This window comes from Anolis sagrei, chromosome 1 (assembly GCF_037176765.1).
Source record: "Anolis sagrei isolate rAnoSag1 chromosome 1, rAnoSag1.mat, whole genome shotgun sequence".
NCBI classification, from domain to species: Eukaryota; Metazoa; Chordata; class Lepidosauria; order Squamata; family Dactyloidae; genus Anolis; species Anolis sagrei.
In genome coordinates, this window is record NC_090021.1 from 118,138,873 (window position 1) to 118,165,128 (window position 26,256).

General features: G+C 37.5%; 1 protein-coding gene across 3 annotated transcripts in view; it reads left to right on the forward strand.

Moving 5' to 3' along the window:
• KHDRBS2 (KH RNA binding domain containing, signal transduction associated 2) overlaps positions 1 to 26,256 on the forward strand; it is a 410,517-nt gene that overhangs the window by 358,870 nt on the left and 25,391 nt on the right. For 2 of the 3 annotated variants that reach the window (XM_067468040.1, XM_067468036.1), the window contains exons 8-12: positions 5,742 to 5,800; positions 18,561 to 18,734; positions 20,726 to 20,776; positions 21,757 to 21,879; positions 22,846 to 22,943. In XM_067468040.1, coding sequence (XP_067324141.1) covers positions 5,742 to 5,800; positions 18,561 to 18,658 — 157 coding nt within the window. In that variant the 3' untranslated portion in view covers positions 18,659 to 18,734; positions 20,726 to 20,776; positions 21,757 to 21,879; positions 22,846 to 22,943. Of the gene's footprint in view, positions 1 to 5,741; positions 5,801 to 18,560; positions 18,735 to 20,725; positions 20,777 to 21,756; positions 21,880 to 22,845; positions 22,944 to 24,607; positions 24,625 to 26,256 lie in introns of those variants that run through there. The other variant, XM_067468041.1, reaches the window with a different exon arrangement.

Sequence of the window (26,256 nt, forward strand, 5' to 3'; positions counted from 1 at the left end):
CTTCTGATTCTCCACTGAGCTACATCTCCAGACTGTAGAGGAATGCCAACTCTGATGGTGTAGTAGTTGTATTCAAGGGAAGATCAAGCATTGTCTCTTTCCATTGGCTTCATTGGCTGCCGATAAGTTGCTGAGCCAAATTCAAGGTGCAGGTCATGACCTATAAAGCCTTAAATGGTTCAGGGCCCGCCTATCTCTGTGATCGCATCTCCTTCTATGAACCAGCGAGAGCTCTAAGATCTTCTGAGGAGGCCCTCCTCTCGGTCCCACTGCCGTCTCAAGTGGGGACAAGAGAGAGGGCCTTCTCAGTGGTGGCTCCCCGTCTCTGGAATGCCCTTCCAAAGGAAATAAGACAGGCCCCATCCCTCCTCTCCTTTCGTCAGAGCTTGAAGACCTGGTGCTTTCAACAAGCCTTTGAAAATGACCAGTTCTAACTCAGCCCCACACATTGTCTAATATGGCCTTAATTCTTCTTACCAGTTACCCAGATTCTTTCCTCTAATCAGCCCTGGAATGGACAGCCACAGACCTAATATTATTGTTGCCTGCCATAGCATTGCACTTAATTCCCGGGCCCCTAGAATTTTTGGGTTTTCACAAATCTTGGCCCAGCCTTTTAAATTTTTAATTGCCTTGAACAGGCAGGTTTACTTTTAATATATGTGTGTTATGGCGACAATTTTTATGTTTATAGTTTGTTTGTTAATCTTATGGTTATGTTGTTTTTACTCTGTATGTTTTGTGATATTACTTGGGAACCGCTCTGAGTCCCCTCGGGGAGATGGAGCGGTATATAAATAAAGTTTTATTATTATTATTTCCCTTCTTGTGGCTTTTGAACAATGGAGAAGCATCACTATACTATCTTTTCCATTAATCCTGGACCTTACTTCAAGAATGGGAGATGTTTCATTGCTCCTCTTCATGGATTCCTTGTTTGGCATGGTTTCATTAACTCATCGTCAGGACTGACCTTCTGGAATGCTCATCAGATGTGTCCAACATCACCCAGTGGACTTCTATGGCTCGGCAAGGACATGAAACTGGTTCTGCAGAGCAACGACCTTATCACAAAGGACTAAAATTGGCAGCATGCGCTGATTTAGCCCAGATCACCCACAGGGTTCCTGCCAGGAGGCAAAACCATGCGTCTCTGCTTTTTTTCTCCCAGTGATGGGATGTCATAGTTGACGTTTGTAGTCACTCACATTTTACAGTACAGGATTCTACTGACCAAAAAAAGAAAACAGAATAAGAATTCAAGTATGGGAAAATATGTCAGGTTGAAATGTGTTGATCTAATGTGTCTGGCAAAATGTGCTTTCCACTATGTGCATATTTTCAAGAAAATTGCACTTTACTTTGCTTTCAGAGTAATGGATGTTAATTGAGAATAATGCCTTCCTTCCCATTAACACTGCCAAGGAAACCTGGTTTTCTTGGAAGAAAGAGCTATCTACTCACCAAAAGACCTCTGGGGTGGGGGGGGGGAGGCGGGGTATAAATGAAGTCAACAAATAAATAAACGACAGGGCAGACTAAGTTTAAATGATATAGCCAGGTTTTGTTTATATTCTATAATTATTTATTCAGCTTTTCTTGCTCATATTTGCATATTCTGCTCGAGCTAAGTTAATCTCATTTAATGCAGATTTTGCAGAAGTGTAGCAGTTATTTGTAAAGTTTCCTGAAATCTGTTCCCTTGATACACAGTCTGAATTAGCTGAGATTTGTCTTTTCATACTGCTTTAAAATAGTTGAGGAAAGCCATTTGTGCTGCATCACATGATTGAAATACAATTCAGTTATTTATTTATTTATTTGCTTTACTTCTATACCGCCTTTCTCAGCCGAAATGGCGACTCAAGGCGGTTATCATAGGTTAATAAAATATTAGAGGACAATAGCAGGACCATGTGCATTCAGGCAAGCTTACAGTAGCATGAGTTAATAAACCACATTCTGGAATGATTTTGGAAGATGTCGAAGGCTTTCATGGCTGGAATCACTAGGTTCTTGTGGGTTTTTTCGGGCTATATGGCCATGTTCTAGAGGCATTTCTCCTGACGTTTCGCCTGCATCTATGGCAAGCATCCTCAGAGGTGAGGTGGAATATGATTTGGATGATTTTGGAAGATGATTTGTGAGTTACTAGAATGCTCTGAGGATTTTGGTATCTGCTGTTGGGCACTCTAATCTACTTGTGCTTAGATCAAATACATCAACACACTTGAATAATGCACTGACACAAGCTGACAGTCCATGTTCTTGGCATCCCATGCCCAGATAGCTAATATTTTTGTCACACTGGCCACCCTTGCTGCCTGTTAGAACTAGCAATGGATTCAGTACCGATGAATAGTAACCAGTATGATTGACCTCAACAATACCCTAAAAAGAAGCTTTCAGAAATGCAGGTTGTCTCAAAGCAGTAAATTGCACAATGAAAGCATGTTACAATTACACAAAAAGTTACAAATGGTTTGATGAGTTATCAAGTTATCATGTTTTACTAACCATTTTCAGCCAGAAAGAAATCTAAAAAGGAACTCAGCAAATGGAGAATATCTCCTTATTTTGAGGGGTCACCAACTTGCAAATGACAGACTAGGGGCTGTTTGTGTACTGGGAGAAGCATCTAGTGGTAATCAGTTAAAACTCTATGCCCCCCCTCCCCTCCAAGGGGTAAGAGTTTCATTCATGGCCTGTTTGTGGTTGCAGGTTGGTAGTATTATTAACATAAAACAGCATTCCAAGCAGCAAATCTGGCACTGCAAAACATAGCTTGTAGAATGAAACCAACCAGGGATCCTGATATATGTTACTAAAAATGCTAAAATCCATGGGAAAGGAATTTTTAATGACTCTGAACACCTGGGATGTCCATACACAGTACAAAATTCCAAAACTAGGCCACCCTGAAAGTTGTATCAGTCATTATCATAGCTGCTAGATAACATATTTATTTATTTATGAAAAGCAGCCATAATTGTTAATTTCTCCATTAGGCAGTGTCGGAAAATGTTACTCACATTTATCCTCAATACATATGGGCAATGATGATGGTGCCTTTTACCCCTTGGAGTTGGGTGACCTACTTTATCGAAAATTAATTTCTCTTTGATGCACTGTCACAGAGGACTGCCCTCTGTTTCAGGGAGCCTTATGTTTAAAGGGTTGATTCATCCAAGCTGGGTTTAAACATAAATAGCAATAACATTAAAGAGAAGGTATCTTGAAGTTGCCCATCTGCATTTAATATCTGGGAAACAGGCTAAGTAGGTACACAGGCCCCTTGATTATGGTCTATCTTATTAGGTAATCTATTCAAATTATATCTCTAAATTTCCATTATTAACATTGTGCAGACTGTATGCTGATCAGTATTCCTTTTTCATCATTTTCTTTGGTAATGTATTCCTCCCTCATTCCTCTTCCTCCTCCAATTGATGAAGAATATTTAACCACTTTATCTACTTGAAAAAGAAACAAGGCTAGCAAAATCTTCTCAGGAAGCCATACATGAACAGGTGGACCTTCAGTGCTCTGCCCTACCCAATCTAGGGGTACATCTACACTGTCAAAACTAATAAGGTTTGAAGCTACTTTCACTACTATGTCACACTGCTATGGAATCCTGGGATTTGTAGTGTAGCGAGGTTCCTGCACTCTTTGGCCAAAAAGGCTAAAGACCTTGTAAAACTACAGTTCCTGGGATTCCATAGCATTGAGCTATGGCGGTTAAACTTGTGCCAACTCCATTAATTCTAGTGTAAATGTACCCTAGGAGAGGGTAAAATAGCATCTACTGAGTCCATGTCATTTTAACTAAAATCAATAGATCATTGTGCATAAAGACAATCTGAGATTTTGATTTCCAGTTAGAAAAGAAATTGATTTGCTCCAATGGCCAGTATAGAGCAGTTTGAGTATATTGTTATGTCTTGTGATCTTCTCTTATTCAGATCAAAACAGAAAGCATGGGAGGGGATAACATACATAAACATGTGTGTATACATTGCATACATCTTCCAAAATAAAGCAGATAGATGTCCAAGACCCAGAACACAAGGTGCTTGTGATTGTGCTATCTACTTGTGATTGCCTTAACACAGCAAATGATAGTTCCCAAGAAGGAAAAGTTGAACTTTCAGATTCGTGGGGCATTTGTTTTACAACTTCGGTCAAATGAAATTAAATTTAATGAGATAAATATTAAAAGTTGTTTGTCTTGTCAGTGTTTACATATGTGGATTTCTATTTTATTTTATTGTAAGAGGCAGGCCATTGAAATTAATAGTGGTTAGCTGAACGAGTGACAAAAAGAATTATTTTTACAGACTTTGTTTTGCAGAAAACAACAAAGCAACCAACTGTGAAAATTGTATTCAGCTGCTATTTTGTTCCCTCTTTGTTTCCTTTGTTGATGGTGGCTGCATTTCCAGGCAGGCATGTAGCCGGGGGGGGGGGCCTCGGGGGGCTTCAGCCCCCCCCCCCCCCGAAATTTTCATGGTGGTTCGCGAAAAGGCCTTACTGGTGCATTATTTAAACTGTTATGTTTATTCATATCATGATCTGATCACCATACTCAGTATATCCCATATCCATGGGGGTATTGGGGTAATGATACAAAAGGTTTGCTAGGCTAGACCCTCTTTCACTCAGACTCAGCCCCCCCCCCCGAAACTCAGCCCCCCCGAACCCCCCCTGAAAATTTTTTAGCCCCCCCCCCGAAATGAAATCCTGGCTACGGGCCTGTTTCCAGGTCTAGTTTATGAGAGGTTTTCATTTAGTTTGCAGACACATCTGCAACTTGTGCTGCACATTCTTATATCTTTAGACAGATCTAGTCTATGTTTACTTGGGCAAACTGTTCAGATATTATTACATCACAGGGAGAAAGAGACAATGACTCTCATTCAGTTTTAAGGTCTAAAGTGTCCCCAGTTATGACTCATATCTTGAAAGGAAGCGTGGCAGAAACACTGCAGGTCAAGGCACAAACTCATTCCAAGCAATCAAGAGTCTTAAAATTGTAACTAATAGGATCAAAGTGGTTCAAGTCCAAATTGGAATAATTCATTCAAATTAGGAATTGGGAAAAATGTGCTGTAGAAAATTATCAGAAGATTACTATATGATTCAGAATTTTCTTCACAGTTTAGGATTCACTGTGCATAAAAAGCTACATGTGGTCTTTTGACCCAGAAAACAATATTTTATTTAATAAGGAATGTCACCTTCTATGCAAAAAAAAAACTTGGATTTTCTTTGCATAGAAATGTTATTTTCTATATAGATCATGCTGTCCTCTTTCACAAAATTGTGCAGTTTTGTTTCACATAATATTTCAAAATAAATAAAATGACAAAATGACTCTTAAAATCAAATATATGAAAATGTATATCTCTAGATTAAGTTAGCAGGGAGCAAAATAACTCATTGGGTGTTTAAAGAACAATCTATAGTGGGAATATTCCTACCATGGTCTGACAGTCCACTGCTAGCAAAAGTTGTTTTTATTAAAAGGGAAAAGAGGAGCAATGCAATTTAGATTACACTGCATTTTATTTTTCATTCCAGGTTTTCCTTTTAAAGATTTAGTTAAATGACTTGTTACTGCATCTTTTGGGGATACTGGAGGAAAATAACAAACTTTGATTTCCATGTGTTGTTTTCATTTAGTAGTTTGAAGCTTTCTTTTTTGCAATAACTTTTCTTGCTGTCTGAATCTATTGCAGTCTGCCAGAATATTATGACTATGGTCACGGAGCAAGTGAAGATGCTTATGACAGCTACGGTAAGGCATGTTCTATTTTTGGTAAAAGTGTGAAGTTAGAACACCAATCACTCAGTGACAGGCCTGAATTACTTGTACATTCTTCCTCCTCTGCTTTTGTAGTGACCAGGATTAAGCTGATTTATGTCATTCTGTAGAAAAATGTGACTTGATAGTGCCAAGGCCAGAAAACTTAACAAATACATTTTAATCAGAATTTCTTAAAGGTATTAATGTTTGGTCGTATGTGAGCTGGAAAACTAATGGTGAAAATTCAGATTAGTACCAAAATCTCTTTCATGGTGACAGGTTTCAGTCTTACGGATGTGACAACACAGATTCAAGATTTAAAAATAAATAATAATAAAAACACATAGCATACTATACCCAAACGGCTTTATTTCTTTTGGAAAGCAGCTATTAAAATGCATTTAAAATATTAAATAAATGGCTTTATTTTGTCCCACAAGTGCACGACAATGGACTGATTGTGTTGTGAGATGATATATATTTTCTCCCCAGCCCTTGCAAATTGGTTAATGGCATTTTCACCAGTCAAGAGTCAACTGACTATGGGAGAGACTATGGGACAGCCAGGAAAAAAATTGTTGGTGTTTTTCTTGTTGTATGAGCAGACTCAAAAGTAAGACCATTTTTAATAGCAGGAGAAGGCTATGACGCATCTCCTTTAAAGACTAACACCTGAAGCATGTTCATTGGCTACAGGAATCATGAGTGTTGACTGCCATTTCCCCAACTCAGCTGATTTTTATGTAGCTGTACACAGGGCCCAATTTTTAGAGGGTTCATCTAACATTAATTAAAAAGAACAACTCAAGGCTCTACTCCTTGGTCCTTCCCTGAAAACAGAATCTCTTTTCAACTTAATTGTTGTGTGATATAAATACTGCCTTGATTATACTTTCCTTCTAAACCAGAGCATTATTAACATGGCCAGGAAGCACATGCCTCTGGTGCATCATGTATCTTACCTTCTCTGTGTTGCCTTTACCACTTCTAGCTGTCCACAGAGTTCTGTGCAAGCTCCTGGCTGTCGCAGATGTCTCTGCTGACATCAAAACATGGTACGCACACTATCAGCATGAAGCAGGATGGATCTCCCTCATTCTTCCTAGTCATACAGGCATCTCATTCTGACATTGACAGAGGTACCCACACAAACAGAAAGAGGAGGGGATTAAGGGGACTCCTTAATACTGGTTGTTTGGACACCCTTTTATGATATCAGCAGAAGTCCTTGTGATGCTCACACGGAGCTCAATGGCCAGATAGGAGAGGCAGCAACGTGGGCATAATCCATCTCCTCTCCCTACACTAATGAGAGTAGGGAAAAGGCAGCAGTCCTGGTGTTCCAGGTTTCGATGCAGTCTCGCTATCCAGGCTGCCTCAAAGCCATGGGATATTCTGCAATTCCCAGCCAATGATTATCCCCAAAAGTTGGCAAAGTGTGGCAAAGTCAGTTTTAAAAAAACTACTGGGATACTCATCAGAAGTAACTTTGCACCATGGACAGGCAGCCTTTCATTCTAGGAGAGTCTGTGGTTTTGGGATAGTATAGACAGGCCCTGAGGCAGCTTTCTGACTTCAAAATACATGTTTATTATATTGATGTTTTGGATTCAGATAATTTTTTAGCCTTTAGCTATGAACATTTCCTTAAATCACCATGAGGTAAAACTTCAGCTTTATTCTAATGAAGCTACTGCCACAGGCAACAATAGGAATAGTGCTTCTCTATGCCTGCCCCAAATACTAATTCATAAAATGTAATTTCTCATGTCTCAGAAGATTTGGGCTCAAAGACCTTACAAAATGATTGCTTATTCTTCTGCATTGTAACAAGCCATTCAGTCAGGGGCAGTAAATTGCTTTCTTCCTCTCCCCCGACAAACTTTCTGACTTCTGTTATGAACTTTTACTCCAATTTAAAATATGTTAGAAATAGGTCAATAATATAGGGACATAAAGTACCAATTCAAATAAACACAATTTGTAGGAATAATTTAAGTATATGCAAGTTGACAGGTTCAAAAATAATTGTATTTGTTTTCTTGTTAAGCATATATCAGTCCAAGACAACAAATCAGTTCCTTCATGGTAGATTTAAAATAATGATTTCCTGAAAAAAACAATGCTAGTAAATGATGTTTTGGGTGGGAAATGACATTTTACCACAGTTAGTCTTCATTATAAAAATATGGGATTGATAGAGATGAGGTATAGCAAAATGAATGGACAAATGTCAGGCTCATGCATTCTTTATCCTTTTCTTGTGGGCTTGTTAAGCCTGGTAGACTTTGTAAATTGCTAGGCATGAATGCAGAGTATGAATTATTATGAAGGAGAAAGTTATGATATTTCCCCATCTTGGTCCTAGGCAACTATGGTATTTGGGAGAATTATTATCTTGGCTCTAATATCATAGGATGCCTAACTAAGGACCTCATCACACTGCTGTCCGAAAAGTGGGCAATAGCGGGGGGATTTGCCAGGCAGCATGGCGAATCCAGAAGCCAACAGGGAAAACAGTAGTGCCCCACATCACCCACATCGGTGCTTCCCACATCCCATGTGGGAAAGTGTTGCCGCCAGAACCTCTGCACTAGCCCTATTTTGTCAGTGAGAACACGGGAAGCCTCCCGTGTTCTCTGAGCAGCATCCTAGGATGCTTTCAGGACACTGGGAGGATGGAGCACCACCAGAAGTAGCCCTGCGTTATGTGATGGGCTCCATCCTCCCAGCATCCTGAAAGCATCCTAGGACACTGAAAAACATCATTGGGATGAGGTCCATAATTTTCTTCATTCTCTCAGCTTTCAAGTGTTAAATACATCTTTCACCCATTATAGCAAAGGAGTTCATAATGAGGCAGACAACTAGAATTATATATGTGTGATACATGAATATATATATATATAGAGAGAGAGAGAGAGAGAGAGAGAGAGAAATATACTATGTGCCACCATACATACAGTTAGTATTAAATTAATAATAATGTTGTGTTTATAAGTATCTGATTTTTTCTGTGTTTGTTGCATTTGAATGCACCCATCTAATTGTGCTTTTGCACATTTTTTTAGAATCCCTGGTACAGTTACTTGAAAGTAAGTACCAGTGAGCTCCAGGGTTAACATGCTTAGCCCCACATGTCTGTTCCGCTTCTGCCTTGGAGAGTTGGGTACCATCTACACTTAATATATTATGTCACTATATGGTCAGCATAGACTCATGTAATGCAGTTCAGTGCAGTTAAACTGCATTATAAGAGTCTACACTGACTGTAAATTGCAGTTTCAAACTACATTATATGACAGTTGAGATGGGGCCTTGGGTTCTCACACAGAGATTATTTGAATGAGTTCTGTAAAGGAAAGAGAGGAAGATAAAGTTCCATTACCCAAGTGGAAATCTTTTTGTATGACATTAAATAGAGCAGTAAAAAGATTTACTTCTAAGAAAATGTGCTTAAGACAAGGTTTTACTGAGAGCATATATTTCTTTCACCTCATTTGCACTAGAAAGACAGAAGGAATTTTAAAAGGACAGTTGACCTATTCTTTCCTTAATGCATGCAATATATGATCAAAGACCAGACAAGCTCCACTTTCTTGCACATGGACATGCAATTTGGCCATTTCATCCATCTGTACTATAATAGTACTATAAAGTTCCTCACTGTTAATTGCATCTTCTAACTATCTATCCATCCATACATACATACATACAGTCTTTATTTTAATATTGCAGATTATGTGGGCAAAAAGTATTTCAATATGAATTAATAAAAATGAAAGAGGATTCCTGACTTACCTGGTTAGATTTTTATGATCAGAGTATATTTTTCTACCAAATTCTACTGGGATGAAATGCCAAGAATGCTGACTATTCCTGAACTTTGCTAGTAGCTCAGCTCATTTAATAAGCACAATGAATAATTGGGTGCAGTTCGTAGTGATATGGCTAAAGTTTTCATTTGATCTTGGGTTTTACAGAACACCCCATGGAATATTTGTCCTCTTTTTCACTCCTGCCCTCTCTCCTATTCTTTCTTCAGCTTTTCTTAGTCTTCTTAGGAAATGAATCCTCTCCTTTGGAGTCTGAGAGAGCAGCCTCCCTATAGACCAATTAAAACTCCTTTCTCCAAAGACAGACCTAAAGACTGGTTTAGTAAATCCTTTGGTGTCTCCCCTTTGACAAATGGTTGCAGTGCATGAGTGCAGATATTTTCTACAGAGAAGAGCCTGTTCCTATAGAACTTGATAATTATCTTTTATCAGACAAGGATTTATTATTGTATAGTTCTCTCAAATATTTAAAGAAAACAGGGACCTTGATTACATACTCAATTTTGAGATCATTTGTGACATCTATAAGTCTTGAGAAGAGAGGCGAAATATAAATAAAGTCTTATGATTATATTATTATAACTGTTTTAGGGCTTTGTGATAATGAACAAATTTTCAGTTAATTACATCTAATTGGATTAAAGTTCACACTGTGTTTTTGGTGTTTATGAGTCCTCTCCATTTTCTGATTCAGCTATTTTGCCTTTTAGGAACATGGTGATTTCATGTTAATGTCACAGTATTGAAGGGCTGTGTTGTTTGTGACCAACCATACTATGTATAAATACAGAAAAATAAAAGGGCATGGCCCAAGGTCTGGTGTGGGAGTGGGTACCATATTTCCCTCCAAATATTGTTAATTACAGTTCCCTTCGCTTTACTTCATTACATGTGGCTAATGGGATTCCATCTGGCTCCATAAATTGCCTACTACTTCTCATCTAGACAACTTGTTGGCTGGATCTACACTGCCATATAATGCAGTTTCAGAGTACAGATTAACTGCATTGAACTGCATTAGATGTGTCTACACTGCCACATAATCCAGTTCAATAAGTTACACTGCATTCTGAAACTGCAATATATAGCAGTGTGGATCCAGCCACAGTCCCATTTATAGAGACCGTTGCTAATCATGTCAGGGTGGACCTTTCTTCAAATGATTGGTGAAGACTGCAGGATAATGTTCAAAGACACTTGGAGCATAGGAGAGGCGCAAGAGATTTGATCTCATACTGTGTGACCTGCCTTTTTGGTGAGTCTCATAAAAACCATAAATTCTTGGTTGACTACTATAGTCCACCAAAATTTGCTAACCCTTGTTGAATGTGAACTTAACAAATCAAACTGTGCTCCTGATATATTTGTATCCTCATTAATTAATATTGTAAAGAATTAAAGCCCATTTTTAACAGGCTGGTTAAATTTAAAATGCCAGCATGAAATGATGCAGCATTAGAAAATATATGTCTCTCATACATAACACATTACTGTGGCATCTGAATATCTTCTTTATTTCCATGTCACAGACGATGCATCAATAAAGCCATACTCCTAGCAACTACAGGAAATTTACTCAAAGCCTAGTAAACATAATGGCAGACCACCAATGTGAATGTTAAGTAACACAGCTGAAATAATAATAAGCAACTGTCAATTGATCACAAACCAAGGAGGCTGGCAGCTAGTGATAATAGCAATTAACTTCCTATTCCCCATTTAATGGTGGGTTACAGTATTGATCCAGTGAAAACACAGCAAATTGGAAGTATCCACATTCATACAGTAAAAGGTTCTTGCTTGTGCATTTAATATATGTGGTTTTGGAACAAACTCCCATATTTCTTGATTAACTTGTTGCCATCATTACTCATGCCCTTATTTCTTTCTTGGAGATTTCCTGTATTCCTTTTAGTCTTCAGTAACACCTGGTCTCTTGCAATGTGTTGTTTCCTCCTCCTACTCACCTTCACAATTCAAGCGTACTTTGGGCTATGATCCAGTCATGTCTCAATTGTGGTTTTGCAAAATCTTTAGCCTTTTCTGACATAGGGTGCTGGTGGCTTGCATCAAACTACAAATCCCAGGATTCCATAGCATTGAGCCATAGCATTTAATCTCCATCATCCATAATGAGGAATTGAACAGAGATGTAATTGCAGTAAATGACACACAAAAGAAAATGCTAGGAAATCCAGTCCAAATGTCATTACCAGGATATTTTGTATAGGCAGACCAGAAATGACAGTGATTCTGTAGAGGTAAAGGCAAATGGCTCATAAAACTAGGTGGAATACATGGGCCAGGTAGAGTTACTGTACAGAGTTATTACTGTTTAGTTGTGGATCAGCTCCATGGACACAGTTTTAGTACAGTTGTAAAGTTACACTGTTTCATGATCAGCAGAGGGAGAGAAAGACTGGGATGTGAGTTTTCTTGATCAAAAAGGGACTTTTTTTTAAAAAAAATGCTCAAACTTCGTGGGAAGAAAAAGCACCATGACACAGAAAGTTACTGCAAGTGAAAATAAATTCTGGAAACAGAGGAAGCAGGAGGAAACTGTTCACATATTCAGTATGAATGGAGGGGCTCCTCTACCTTCTTTAAAAGAAAAGGCTAGTGGTGATCCCATAACATGGCTGTTATGGGAATTCATTCCAGGCTTCACATATGAACAGACTGTATGGGTGCCACACAAAGAAACTTTGGGTTCTCCAGACATTTTGGACTGCAATTCCCTCAGAACCTTACCCCTGTCTAGAAACTCTGGCAACTGATGTCAAGAACATCTGATAGGCCAAAAGTTCCTTATATTGGAAAATACTATATTCAAAATGATTTAGGATCCTTATCACACACACACACACCCTTGCCATTTTGTCAGAAAGCATGGCAAAATGGCAATTACGTGGGGAAACTCCAGGGGGAAGCATCACCCAACTGGGGCGGAAGTGTGTAAAGCCAGCACAACATGGTAGTCTTCCACGCTGGTTGGGGACAAGGCCTCCCACAGAAGTTGAGGGATGTCATGTGATGGACTACGTGTCCATCCATCCTTCAACTGGCTGGCAAGCATCCTAGGATGCTTAAATTAGTAAGTGTGATGAGGTCCTAACTTGCTTTTCCAGGCTCACCTCAGTTTGTTTGGCTTGAAGGTGATCATACTCTTGCTTTTTGCTATCTTGTTTGTGACTGTCATGGAAATGGTTCTGCTGGCCATGGAAAGGGGTACAAACAAGTAAAGGTGGTTTTCAAAGTGAATTTGGTCATTGTGAGAGTTTAGTAGAGAAGAGTTGAAGTTATATCTAGTTAAGTCATTAACAGACTATGTTTATTTCATCCTTGCACATAGGAATGAAAATTTTCAAGTCTTACTTCACATGTTCAGTAGAGTTGTGAATGTTTTTAATGGGTTTTAATGGGGGGGGGGTTCACATTTGAGTTCCTTTTTGGAAAAAATCATTTATACAAGTCATTTCACTGTACACCATTACAATATTTGCACAGGTTATTTGAGGGTAATTATTTTTGGTACAAATTGAACTTCTGCCCCACAGAGGTCCCCCAGTGGAAAAAAAGCATACAGTTGAAGAAAAGGTGCTGCCTCAAAAAGAAGCATGCAACTGTAGGCTTTCTACTTTTTCTCAACCAAGGATTTAAAAAAATGCAAACTTTTTTCATCCCTTTTGTAAGCATTACTATAGTTAGAATGAAAAAATAGAAGCACACCATAATATGTCATAGTGATGAAATACAGATTTAATCCACTTGAAAAGCTGATGAAACTTTGTCATGATGGAGGATAACTAATCGGTCTTATCTGCCCTTACATTTGTACACGACCTACCCAATCTGCTATGTTTTCCAAGCAGAACCTGGCACGTCTGTTATTTGCCACTGACCCATGCGAAGAGACATTACATACTCTCTTGTTGTCTAATTGGTGTCTCGACCGTAGGCTGCTTGCTAGTTTGTTCATGCAGGTGCACAAGTTAGATCATTGATTTCATTCATTTGGGAATGAGACTGCAGGTATAATTCTACTTTCATTTACTAATCACTGGCTGTTTTCTCTCTACTAAATTCTTGCAGCATAAGTAGTTCCCTCTCCCCACCCATTAAAATGTTAAACTGGTCCTAGATGGAACTGGTCACAGTGACTGAAATACTAAACAAAATGAAGGGGTGGGGGGAATAAAACCACACATAATCTTATTATTTCACCAATTGCTGATCATATTATTTCTCTTCATATATAATGCATGGGAGATTATCTCTGGAATATTTCAATAGATTAGGAATTATGATTTCAAGCATATAGTTCAAAACTTAAAGGATCCAATCAGGAGTTCTTTCAGTAACTAAAAGTTGTTTCCCAAGAAGAAGAAAAGATCATTCTCTGGTAATAGTCTTACTCCCATAGTAATCTCCAGGCATTTTGAATGACAATTTCTGTGCACAATTTGCATAGGTCAACATAGGAAGATTTCCTTCTGTTAACCCTAACTGCATGAGGCAGCTGCTTCAGTATGCCTGATTATAAGGTTGGTCCTGTTGGGGCTCTCCTACCTGGAAGAAAGGAGCATATCCTTGCTGATAGTGAGGTCTGGGGTCAAGAGGGATATATGAGTAGAAAGTACAAAACAACACTCATTGGTGCATTTAAATCTATATTCAAATGTACAGTTTAATTTAAAAGCATTTATTTTTATGAATATTTCATAATCTGTAATATTTAATATAAGTGAATGCTGGAATTCTGCATGAGCTACGTAAGTAGTATCTGTTGGCCCAATCCCCTCAACCTACTTTACCAGGCATTAACTGCACTGAGAGATGAAGGCCCATTCTGCTGGCAATTGGATCATGGGTGAATGTTTCCAGCTTCTCCAGCCAGCAAGTGAATCTGCAAGACAAAACAGGTTGTGCTTCTCATTGTCTTACGCTCGGGGTGGAATCACCATCTACCCATGACCTGAATTGAAGCAGAATGGACTTTTTCCTCTTGGTGCAACCGATGTCCAGTAAAGTAGGCAGGGCAAGGGTAGTTAGGATCATATCAATGCCACAATTGCGACTTTGTCATGGTTGTAAATATGGTTGCAAAATTCAAAGTTTCACATCTGTAAGTGTTATACTGTGTCTTGTTATTATACCTTTCCTGGCTGAACAGTTCTCCTCCCCCTCTCTCTATGTACAGCTCATGCATAGTCCATTCAGACTACAGTCTTTTATACTCACCTAAGAGAAAAGAGAATTCAGGGAGATTTCAGCAGACTTTCCTAGGATTAGACTTTAAACTGTTTGAGTGTAGCAATAAACATGGCACAATATTATACGTGTGTAAACAAAAATAAGTCACTGGTTTTAATGGCATTTCTTTGTTAGCGAATATAGCATTAGAATCTCTGCTTATCAATCAATAAGTTAGTCAGAGACATTAGGTTGGGAAAACATGCCACTTTTAACAAAAACTAAATGCTAGTAAGAAACTTGTGATTTCTCATGCAATTAAGCATACACACAATTAAGCTTGCTCAGTTGTCATGAAATGCCAGATTTCCATAGGAACCCTGGTTTATAAGTGACAAGCAAAATGTTAGTATACACTGCCCAAGTTTTTGTGCTCATAGCACTTTGGCTAAACAACAACAACAGATCTTGTTTCTTTGGTTTGTTTGCCATGCTGTCCAGCAGGACATGATCAATGGTCTATCCCTCTCTCAACAAGTCAGAGAAGTAACCAAAGAACAAACCACTGGATATTTTTTCTGATTTGGAAGGGAAGAGACAAGCTAGAATTTCAGCTCATGCCTAGTTCAGGCGTCATACCGATCAAACCATAATCAGAAGTTTCATGGGGTTTTTAGCCATTCCCACTGCTGGTGGGAGCAATCATCCAACAGGTTCCCACTGTCTCACTCAGAAACTGTTAATACTTTGAAAATACAAGAAAGTGAGTTGTACAATATTCCCCTTTTCATTTTTAAAAGGACTTACAAACCTTTCAAGAAGAGTGTTATGTTAACATTGTTAACATACTACATAATTTCCAAGACTTGTTTTTCAGGATATTTTTTTTCTTACCATTCTCTCTGTCAAGATATTATTTTCAATTTAAATTAATTTTCCAGGATTATTATTGTTTATTTTAAATTGACTAATTTGAATCACACATTTTCCCTACAAAAGTAGTCAATACTGGTTAAGAAAAACATAATCATTAATTTAAAAGCTTGGTTAGATCAAATTAAAAAGTTTAGTGACTCAATTTCTTTTGGAGTTTTTGTGCTACAAATTACCTATCATTTGCCAAATTAAAAGTATACCTTTTTCTAGGAATTTTCATAATATTAAAATCATTATTCAAATTAAGCTTTTGTTTATCCATATAAAATATCAGTAACATTCTCCCATGTATCTGGAAGAAGATAGTAAACAGCATGCCAGTCACCTTTTGTGCCCTATTTTTTGCTTCCTCCTGCTAATTTAATTATAAATTAAATTCATGCAGTGTTTGAACTACATAGTCTAGAAACTGTGACCAGATGGATGGGGGAAATATTGAGAATTTATTTTAGGATCCAAAGCAGTAGGCACCCTATCCAAGCAAGGCGCTCACTGCCCTCATATGACCCTTTCCCATTTCTGGATTTCTGTCATTACTTAACGGAAAAATGCTTTTACACATCCTTAAATGCACTTGTGTTTTATTATCCAGATAGGTCAAGGTTGGGGAACACCCATACTTGCAACCTTCAAACACCTTTGTGCAAAACTTCCATTTGGAAAAAGAATGGCATTACAGTTTGCTCACTCATATAGGCCCACTCAGGTAGAAGTATACTTTCTCCTTTCTGTGGTCTTCTCTTAATTTTCTTTCTGGGAGGATCATATAGCCATGACATACCAAACGTGCTTATCTATATGAAACATACCAATTAATTACTATGTGTCCTGATCTGAAGAAGTTTGAGATGAATGTATAAAAGCTGTACAAATAAGGAGACTTAGAAATAACTGGGCCAATAAAGATTATCTGAGTTATTATTAAGAATTCCCCTAGAAACACTTTCCCTTCAAAAGGTGATCATGATGATCTGAGTATTTTATGAGATGATATTTCAGGCCTTAGACTTTGTACCATTTTTCCAAACTGTACTTTACAATTTTTTTCAAGAGGTGGGAATTATTTTTATTCTTAAATAAAAAAAGCAGTCCACATGATAATTATTCAATTAGAATGTTATAATGTTTTGACCTTAATCCAATGGGTAGTTCTCACCCATTGAATAAATGGAATCTGTGTATATTTTGACTAACCATTCAACACTTGATTCAAAAGGGCTTATTCTTGATGGGACTAAGCAATAGGATTTAAGCTACTGAATGGTTTGTATTTTCCAAAGCTATATGTAGCTTGGTTCAATATTATAAACGGTACACATTTCCCATGTTTCCTTGTTGCAGACATATTGATGTCAGAAGGATGCGGCTGGCATGGGCAAGGGAGCAACTGCAAGACTAGCATGAGTTATGCAACCATCTGAAGGGGACACCTGTTTTTTCACATCTAGAGATTTTCTTTCCTGTCCACAAAACATTTTGAACAAATGGAAACCCTCAGATTTCCCCCTCTGTCTACAGCCCTCTGCCTTACACCTCATCCATCTGAAAGAGCCCTTTAACATTTAGGTGTCACTTGGGTAGGAAGTTAAAAGGAGCTGTGAGTGGAGGGATGGAACAGATGAATTCCATTGCATCAGCCTTGCATCATTGCTCTTTGGTTCCAGATCTTTCAAAATCCCTTGCACATTTGATTGTAATGTGGTCACTCTTGCAACCAATATAACCAATATACCACAAGAATCTGGGCATTTGTCAGAATGAAGTATAATCTTGTTGTTCATTTTGCATTGACTTTGTTTGAATCTCTATGTCTCTGAAATCTTACTAGCCACTGGCAGCATGTGCTCAGGAACGAGCTCAGGAGGAGGTTACTATATTACAGGGTTTAGTATTCAATAGCTTCAAAGAAGCAACTAACTGAATGCATAACATCAGAAGTCTGAAAGCATCCCTTACATTCCATCTTAGTGCTCCATTTATTCAAAAGACTAATGGGTAGATCAACAAGAAAACATCGTTTGGATATCCAGTTCTGTTTCCAAAATCCATTAAGCAAATGAGACCTACTCATGCAGCATAACACGTGGCAACATTGCATTTATCACATGCTGGAAAATTTGCATCAGTGACATTAAATCAACTAAAAATCATTATAGCTCTAATTACCACATGATATCAATCAATTACTGCTCTTGGAATTACTGTATGCATATACTAATTAGTATATTGTCATGTTACACAGAATTATTTATATGTGTGTGAGAAAACTCTCTTGTAATGGTAGTGGTTCCCACTCTCCTGTTTACTTTTTTTCTTTTCCATTGAAATTGAAAGCAGGAAATCATAAGCATTTCAATTATTCACTTCTGACTCGAGTCCTGATCCAGTTAATGTACCAGCTGTAGAAAATGATATCCACTTTGGTGCTTTAGCATAGCATGTTAGCAACTCAGTTATAGAATAGATTTGGAGCCTGTAGACTTAAAGCAATGTTTTTTTTTCCAGAACTGATTGTGTTACCAGGAAATTGGATATTTATATACCTTGTGTCAAATGAAGGAAAGATGTTTGTTGGTTTTTACTGAAAGCTGCCTAGGCAGGCAATTGGCTTTTATAAATAAGGTGTTAGGGAGGATACTGAATATGGATCATGAAACCAACTTTGTATTTTGTTTGCTAAATGCGCCGTGGGGGGACCACTTGACGCACACTTACCATGGGGGAACCACTTGACACACGCTTACCAAAATAAAGCCATCTCTTTCTTCTCATTTTGTCTGTTTTAGCGCAAGAAGAGTGGGCCCTAAGCCGTCCAAGCCTAAAGGCACCACCTCCCAGATCAACCAGAGGGGGTTACAGGGAACACCCCTATGGTAGATATTGAAGGTCCTCCTCATCTGTGACCTCACCTTAAAGACAATTAATAACCCGTGGTCTCCGCATAAACGGCAACAAGACAAGTAATAGCCCATTTCTTTTCTATCCTAGGAATTACTGCTTATGATTGCCCTATATACTTCTTGTGTTTCCACATTGGAGTGACACTGGCACTAGTATTCTTTTATAACATGGACTTTAAAAGACAGTTGACAAGCATTGACTAAACCATTCAACAAGATGATGTTCTCTCTCGGTTGTTCCTCACTGTTGTGTGTACTTTCAAAGCAAAATAGGAAACAAAACAAAAGCATGATGCTGCATTGATCTCCTTACACTCTTCCCCCATACTATTGAGGCTGACTTTTTATTTAGGGTTGCTAAGAAAATGTAACATGACCTTTTTGAACCAGATGATAATCAAGATGTAGATAAGATGTTTTAATCTGTCTTTTTAATATATGTTAGTTAGATTTAAGATGTTTAATATTAAGTTTGTGAAGTTCATTTTAAATGCTGTTTTAATGGGGTTGACAACAAGCAGCTACTGTATGTATGTAGCTAACTGAATTTGTCCAGTGTTTTAACCTGTATTTGTTTTGGGTTTTTATTTTTTTTAAAGTCACATAAAGTTCCATGTGTAAGCTTCTCTAAATAGGAAACATAATTTTGTCAAATATGTTTGCCATAATTTGTCAATAAAGCTGAAACCTTTTGTAAGAAACTAAATTTGGAATTACGTGTGTTTAGCTTTAAATGCCTGCTTGATTTCTTCTTCAAGAGATGCCTAAAATGTTTTCTATATAAAATCTTTTTTTCAAAATCAAAATATTTAAATGAACCCAAGTTTGTTTTAAGAATATGTGCAAGACTTTAAAAATTGTATTAATAACTCATGGTTGTTAAATAATTTAAAAGCTAACAAACTAAACTGTGAAATGAATCATGGATAGCAGACACTAATGTATAACATGTTAATGGGAAAAAAGACGTGGCTTTAGAACAATAAATGGATTTTTAAACTATCCTCTAAGCTTGATCTTGCTAAACACACACTCTGATTGACTTGTTTGTATTAGCATGTCTCTCGTGAGAATGTAATGGAGTTTAAAGAGGTAAGATTACCACTTACCAGTGTTAGACTGTCTAAATGCTAGTTCTTCAACCTTTGAATTTCCCCGCACATTAAATATCCCATTCAACATGTAAGCATTGCATAGATTCACCTTATTGTTTTCACTCTGAGGAGTGTGTTGGCTGCATTTGCGTAGTTATCTAATAATTTGTCTTGACAAACCAATCATCAGTGTCACTGCCCAGTTGTTGCTATTCAACTTCAAAAACTTTATTTGTAATTTTCAGTGCTAATTATCACCTCCCTTGAAGGCAGTTTAGAGGGCTGTTATTTCTTTTGAGAATATCAGACTTGATGGCTGATGATTGTTAAGGAAATATGTCGCAGGACTCAAAGGATGACTAAACGTTAAACAGGTAACATTAATAGTAACTCTGTAATGTTGAGTATGCAACAGCAATGTTAAATATTCCAAGTGATTAAGTTACTGATAGTTAAAAAAGTAAACCTGCCAAAACATAACAAATAGGTATTATAGGCTATTAAAACAACTAATTAACATTAACTAGTGGCAAAAAATTATTTTACAATATATAACCCTTGAGGCAATAAACAGAACTAAAATTAACAATAATAGTAATGCAACTCTTGCTAACAATTATATATAACCTAAATTTTTATGAAAAAAAAGGAAGCCTTTATAGTAGGGATATCAAAACTATGGAATCTTTTAAATATAATTTTTTGTTTCTGGTGGCTTTTTGTCAATGTGATTGGTTTACTTTTTTGATGAGAACAGAACATAGGCCGGCTGCTGTTTAGTCTGTGATCAAACAAGCAAAGAACAAAAAAGATCTCTTGCAGCTGGAGTTGCATGCTAACTTTCTTGACTTAGTTTTTTGCAACATATGTCCTGTCTATTGTTTCTGCTATGTTTTTTGAAGTGGGCTTAGTCAGCTTTACATCTGTCACACTGAATCTCCTGTCTCGCTATTTCAGGCTTCCAAACACAATGGACAGCAAACCAGGATACAGTTACAAAAAGTTCAGGTAAGCAAAAATATTACCTTTTTGACACAAGTGAGGGAGTTAGTGGCATAATTTAGTTTTACTATGGACCTCATCAGATCTAGGTCTAGAAGTCAGGGTACAGCAGGGGACAGTGGGGGAAACAATGCAGCAGAACCCAACTTCATCCCCTTACTATAGTTGGTCAAGTGCTGCCATCCCAAAACATTTCTCTGCTGTCCCTGGCTTCTTCAATGAGGATACGAGTAGTCACTCATAACCTCAGAGCTCTCTCTTAGCATGCTGCTGGCATGATGCTGGGATGGAGCCACACCAGAAGTAGCCCTGCTTCATGTAATGGGCTCCAGCAGACTCCATCCCAGCAGCATGCTAGGACAGGGAAAAAAAACCATCTGATGAAGTCATAAGTATCTCCTCCTCCCCTTCCTCTTCATCCACTACCCATGGAAACCTTGTCCATGAAGAACCATTTATATTCATTTGGATCCCCAAATTACATTCTTATTTCCAATAACACTGAAAGAATGCACTGCTGAACACAATGGGATTTATTTCCAAGTACAGATTATTGGGACCTTGCTGCAAATGTGACATCACATTTGAAATATCAGTGGTATATGAGATGTGATGCAATACTTCTGTTTTTAAAAAATGGGTTGTATAAAGAAGGGAAAGTGTTGAAATCAATTGTATGTGTCAAGGTATGCTTATATCTCTTCCACTTAAGCTAGTCTAGCATCCAAGCTTTTTCAGTAGATCTGAAATATTGAGTCATTTTTTCTTTTAAAGCCAAGAATACTCTTTTGAAAATCAACATATATATTTTTTTAAAAAAGTACTATCCATTGGGAATCCAAATGCATTAAATGTGCAATTTGTTTCTCAGAATACAGATTTGTGGATTTCATTATTTCTTGTGTTAGTACATCTTACTGTTAAATGTGACAGATCGTTGACAATAATTTTTCATCTTGTTGATTCCTTTTTATTCCACTTTGCAGGTAGAGCCTCAAATTGGCATGTCAGCAGCTTATATCAAGGTTGTGCCAGGAGAACTGATTACTTCCAGAATCTGACAGATTTTGCATACCAATATAACTTTTCACACATGTGTTACTCCACAGGTATTCCTCCCTATAGGAAAATGTTAAATTGAAATTATCCTAGGAAAAATATCCAAGCTTTTGGTGCTTCCAGTCTCTCTTCTTCCTAATTCTCATGCCATTCCTCAGACCATGGATTGCCAAAGCCATATGGGACTGAAACTTCAATTCATGTTTGTAAACTAGAAATATTAATTTAGTTCAAGAGAAAGATTTGTGCATGAATATTTCTGAATTGATTATGGTTTTTTCTACAATGACGGATGTTTATTCTTATTTTCTCTTCAGTAAGTATTTTCCCCATATGGTAGCTTAGCACATTCATGTTTTTGGCACTAGGCTAGGATATGAGACAGATGCAACAACTATGTGAAGTCTTACTAAGAAATATGGTCCTAGCATTGGTTTTCAAAAATTTCCCCTTTATACTAGGAATGTGAGAACTTCATACATCTTTTTAACTTCAGTGAGAAAACATATAGTGTCAAAAACAATCTGTCCAAAACATCTGGGGAGCACTATGTTGGGAGGATTGATTACGAACTTTGGTTAGCTGATTAACAGGATACACTGAGCATTTTTAGTCTCCAGGCATAAGATATGGGAAATCACTCTGTGCATCATATCTGCCAGTATAATTTCCTTGTGCATCTCTGCCACTGTAAGTCATGAAGTCAATGGGACAAAACAATGATTTCTTCTTGAGCTAGAGGAAAATAAGAAAACCAGTGGTCCCAAAGCAGTCAATAAAACCTACCACTTTAACTAAGCTAGTATAAAGTTCTTTAATGGGGTACCTCCAGAAAAATTTATTGAAAATATGCTTAGGAAAATCAGGATACAGAATAAATTTGTCAAGAGGATCAAAGTCAGCAGTGATACTATGAGAACTTCTTTATGTTAGAAAAAACAGTATAAGAGATATTTTAAAGGTAATCTCTTTCACCGCCTAATGTTCTCTGAGTTACTATGTCATTCTATTCATAGGACCATTACTGTTTCCAGCAACTTACAGCTGCATTGAAATGGATTATGTGTGTACTACAAAAAGCAGACATGTAACCCAGTATGGCAAGTGAAACAAGGTAGGACAGCCTTCCTGCCTAAAAAAGTATGGCATTCCATTAAGGTTTTATTCATTTGCATTTTATGAGAAGAAATATTTTAGAATTAGGACTCAAATCATGTATTTGTTAATCTGTGCTGGTGGCATCATTGCATGCAAGGAGGATAATGTCAAAGGTTGCATCTATTTATTTAGACATGAATATGTATGTACAAACCAGAACTGTTGCCTCTGCATAGCATAAATATCCATATGTGAACATACGCTATGCCAGCAGTACGTATGTAGTACCCATGCAGAATGATAACATTGTACAATTCATGTCAGTGACTTGATGCTGCTGTGCAATGCACACCAACAATATGAAGCTGCAATACACAATATGCAACTGCAATTTACAACCAGAATTATTATTATTATTATTACTATTATTGTTGTTATTATTATTATTACCCCACTTTATCTCCCCAAAGGAGACTCAAAGAGGCTATTTATGCTATGCACAACTTCAATACACAATGTTGCTGCATACAGAACTCCCCTTCTGCTGTCAAAAGCAGAATACAGCTGTTCCTCTGGGGCGAATACTTCACTTTGCCTGCATAGTGTCCCTTACCTATGCATATGTCACTGACAGTATGCTAGCCTAGGGGTAGACAAAATGCATAGGCCACATGGAGACCTCATCGCTATTTTGATCCTCTACCTTCCAAATAAACAACAAAAAGGAAATGTTGAATTTTCTCCTAGAAGCTTTCAAAAGACTGTGGGTTTTTGGCTATAAAATAAGCTGCTTATACTCCCTCCATATACACAGCCCTCCCTCGTTGCCCCAGCTTCCATCCCCCAAAACATCTGTGATAGATCCATAGCATGATCCTTGGAAGGAAATTCCATAGCTGAGGTTTCAGGGTAATTTTTCCGCACAAATTGTTTTGCTGTGTTTTTGAGATATGAGAATTTTTCCTGAATTGCTAGCATTCTTGTGCTGGTATGCTTTCTAGTCATTTCCAACTTATGGCAAACCTACAGTGACTGCAGTGCTCTCACAGACATGAAGTACACTAAGAGGAGCAGTTGTGGCCAGATTTTGGGGACAGTGTCTTTTTTATCTGCCTTCTCTCAATGCATCTGCCACTGGGAGGGCATTGCACCTGTCATTTCCTGGCACTCAACTCTCCAATCCCCCAGGAATGCTTCAGTTGGCTGGTTTTTGGAGAAGTGGCATTGCTATGATAATGGAGCTCTACTATTGTATCTATGGCTATCATTTGAGAAAAAGAACAAGAGAACATATGTTTATATGACTCACAGTCCTTTCATATGTAGAAATTATAATAAGCAAGAGCAATCAACAAAAGGTTTGGGGAACAAAAATTGTGCCAAAAAGGCCATCAGCAAGCTAGCTAGATCTGAAAATAAATGAATAAATATGTTAAAAGCATGGAATGACTAGAGGTCTGCTTTTGATTTTGATGCAGGAGGCTGAGAACCTCCTGCATCAAATGTGATGTGGGGAGCAACTGGGCCCACTGTGTTTCATTCATAATGGTGGTCTGTTCTACTGGTGCTCAGCTCACTTCCAAAAATTATAAAGATGATGACTAAGATCCTGCTTCATAGGCAATTATCAATGTTAAACTAATTGCAACTAAACAATGTTTCCATCTCCCTCCCATACAGTGCAGCAATTAGAATCACTGGTTGTGCAGCAATTAGATCACTGGTAGGGCTGGAAATACCATCCTGATGCACCTTGATCACCACCATTTCTCGCTGCAGCTGGAAGGTAGTGCCAAAATTATAAACATGAATACTGAACAACTACAGATATTTAAATCCAGCTTAAACATTCATAACTGCTCAACAGGATGCCAGTGAATCACCTTTCAGTTCAGAATTGGCACATGATGCAATCTGCACTTAAATGTGCAGGCTTTTGTGGAGACATTCCCCTTTTTTGTAAAACAATACAGTTGCAAATTACTTATTGAAATCAATAATGCCCTGTGTGTTACAGTACAAAGACAAATGGGAAGATTTTTTAAAAAACATGTTGTGCTAGTAACAAACATATAATTTTAACATCATGCAAATATAACAGTGCAGTAACCGTGCTTTATGAATTATAGGTAAAATATCAAGAACATCCTATGCAAGATAGCTCTGATGAACGAGTAGAACAAACAAAATGATTGCATGAAGTACATTGCCGCAACAATATTCTGCACTGCACTGGCTACTTGCCACTTCTTTTAGTTTTAGCAATGTTAATTCAGTATTGGGACCGCACTGAGAATGTTCTCTCAAAGACCCACACATGCAGCTCTAGATTCTACATGGATGAGACATATTTTGGGATGTTCACACCACTGTGGTTTGTTCACTATCCAAATAATGTAGACATCTAAACAGGCAGCGCCCATTACATTGTGAAAGTCTTTGTTTCAGGGTTCACTTTAAGCTAACCACAGTGCAATCCTAATCCTGTCTAAAGGCCTCACTGAGTTCAATAGGATCTATTTCCATGTAAGTGTATATGAACTTTTTTTAGGTTACGAGAACTTTCTATCATGGAATATTATACACATATTTGTACTAAAAAGTAAATAAATGCCTTGTAAGTATATCTTGGTTTTTGTCAAGATATATAGAAATGGATATGGTGAAAATGTTAAAATTCAGTTTTGTAATGTGTTTTTTTATAAACCTATTACACACTACCACTTACTTCTGATACCACTGATGGCAATGTTCATTAAAACTAGTAGTTTTACATTAATAAAATAATTTCTACCTCCTATGCTTCTTCATCACATAGAAAGAAAAGAACAAAATTTGGTCTGATGACTTGTAGACATCATGCATGAATTGCTGGGGTCACCTGGACACCTCAAAGTTTGCATACATTTTTTCTAGTTCTCACAGTCATTTTTCTGGTTCTACGGTTTTTGCCTTCAGGTCATTTCTGATTTATGGCAAGCCTAAGGGATAATGCTCAAATGCTCAAGCTACTGCTCCATGTTGGCTCAATTGAAGTTGAGTGGACCATTGTTGTTGTTGTTGTTGTTGTTGTTGTTGTTGTTCACTAGATTAAGGAGTGATAATCTGAAATACGACATGGCTATTCGCATCTCATTATTGTTGCAAGTGATATGGAAAATGAAGTTGTGATAATCTGAAACACACTTTCCTTCAGTGCTGTTAAGATGTATTTGAACTCTCCTATTGAGTCAAATGTCAGGATGATATGTAAAAACAAATCCAATTGTTCTCAGAGAGAAAATAGATTTTTTTTAAACTGCCAAAATGTTGATATTCTATTTACATAT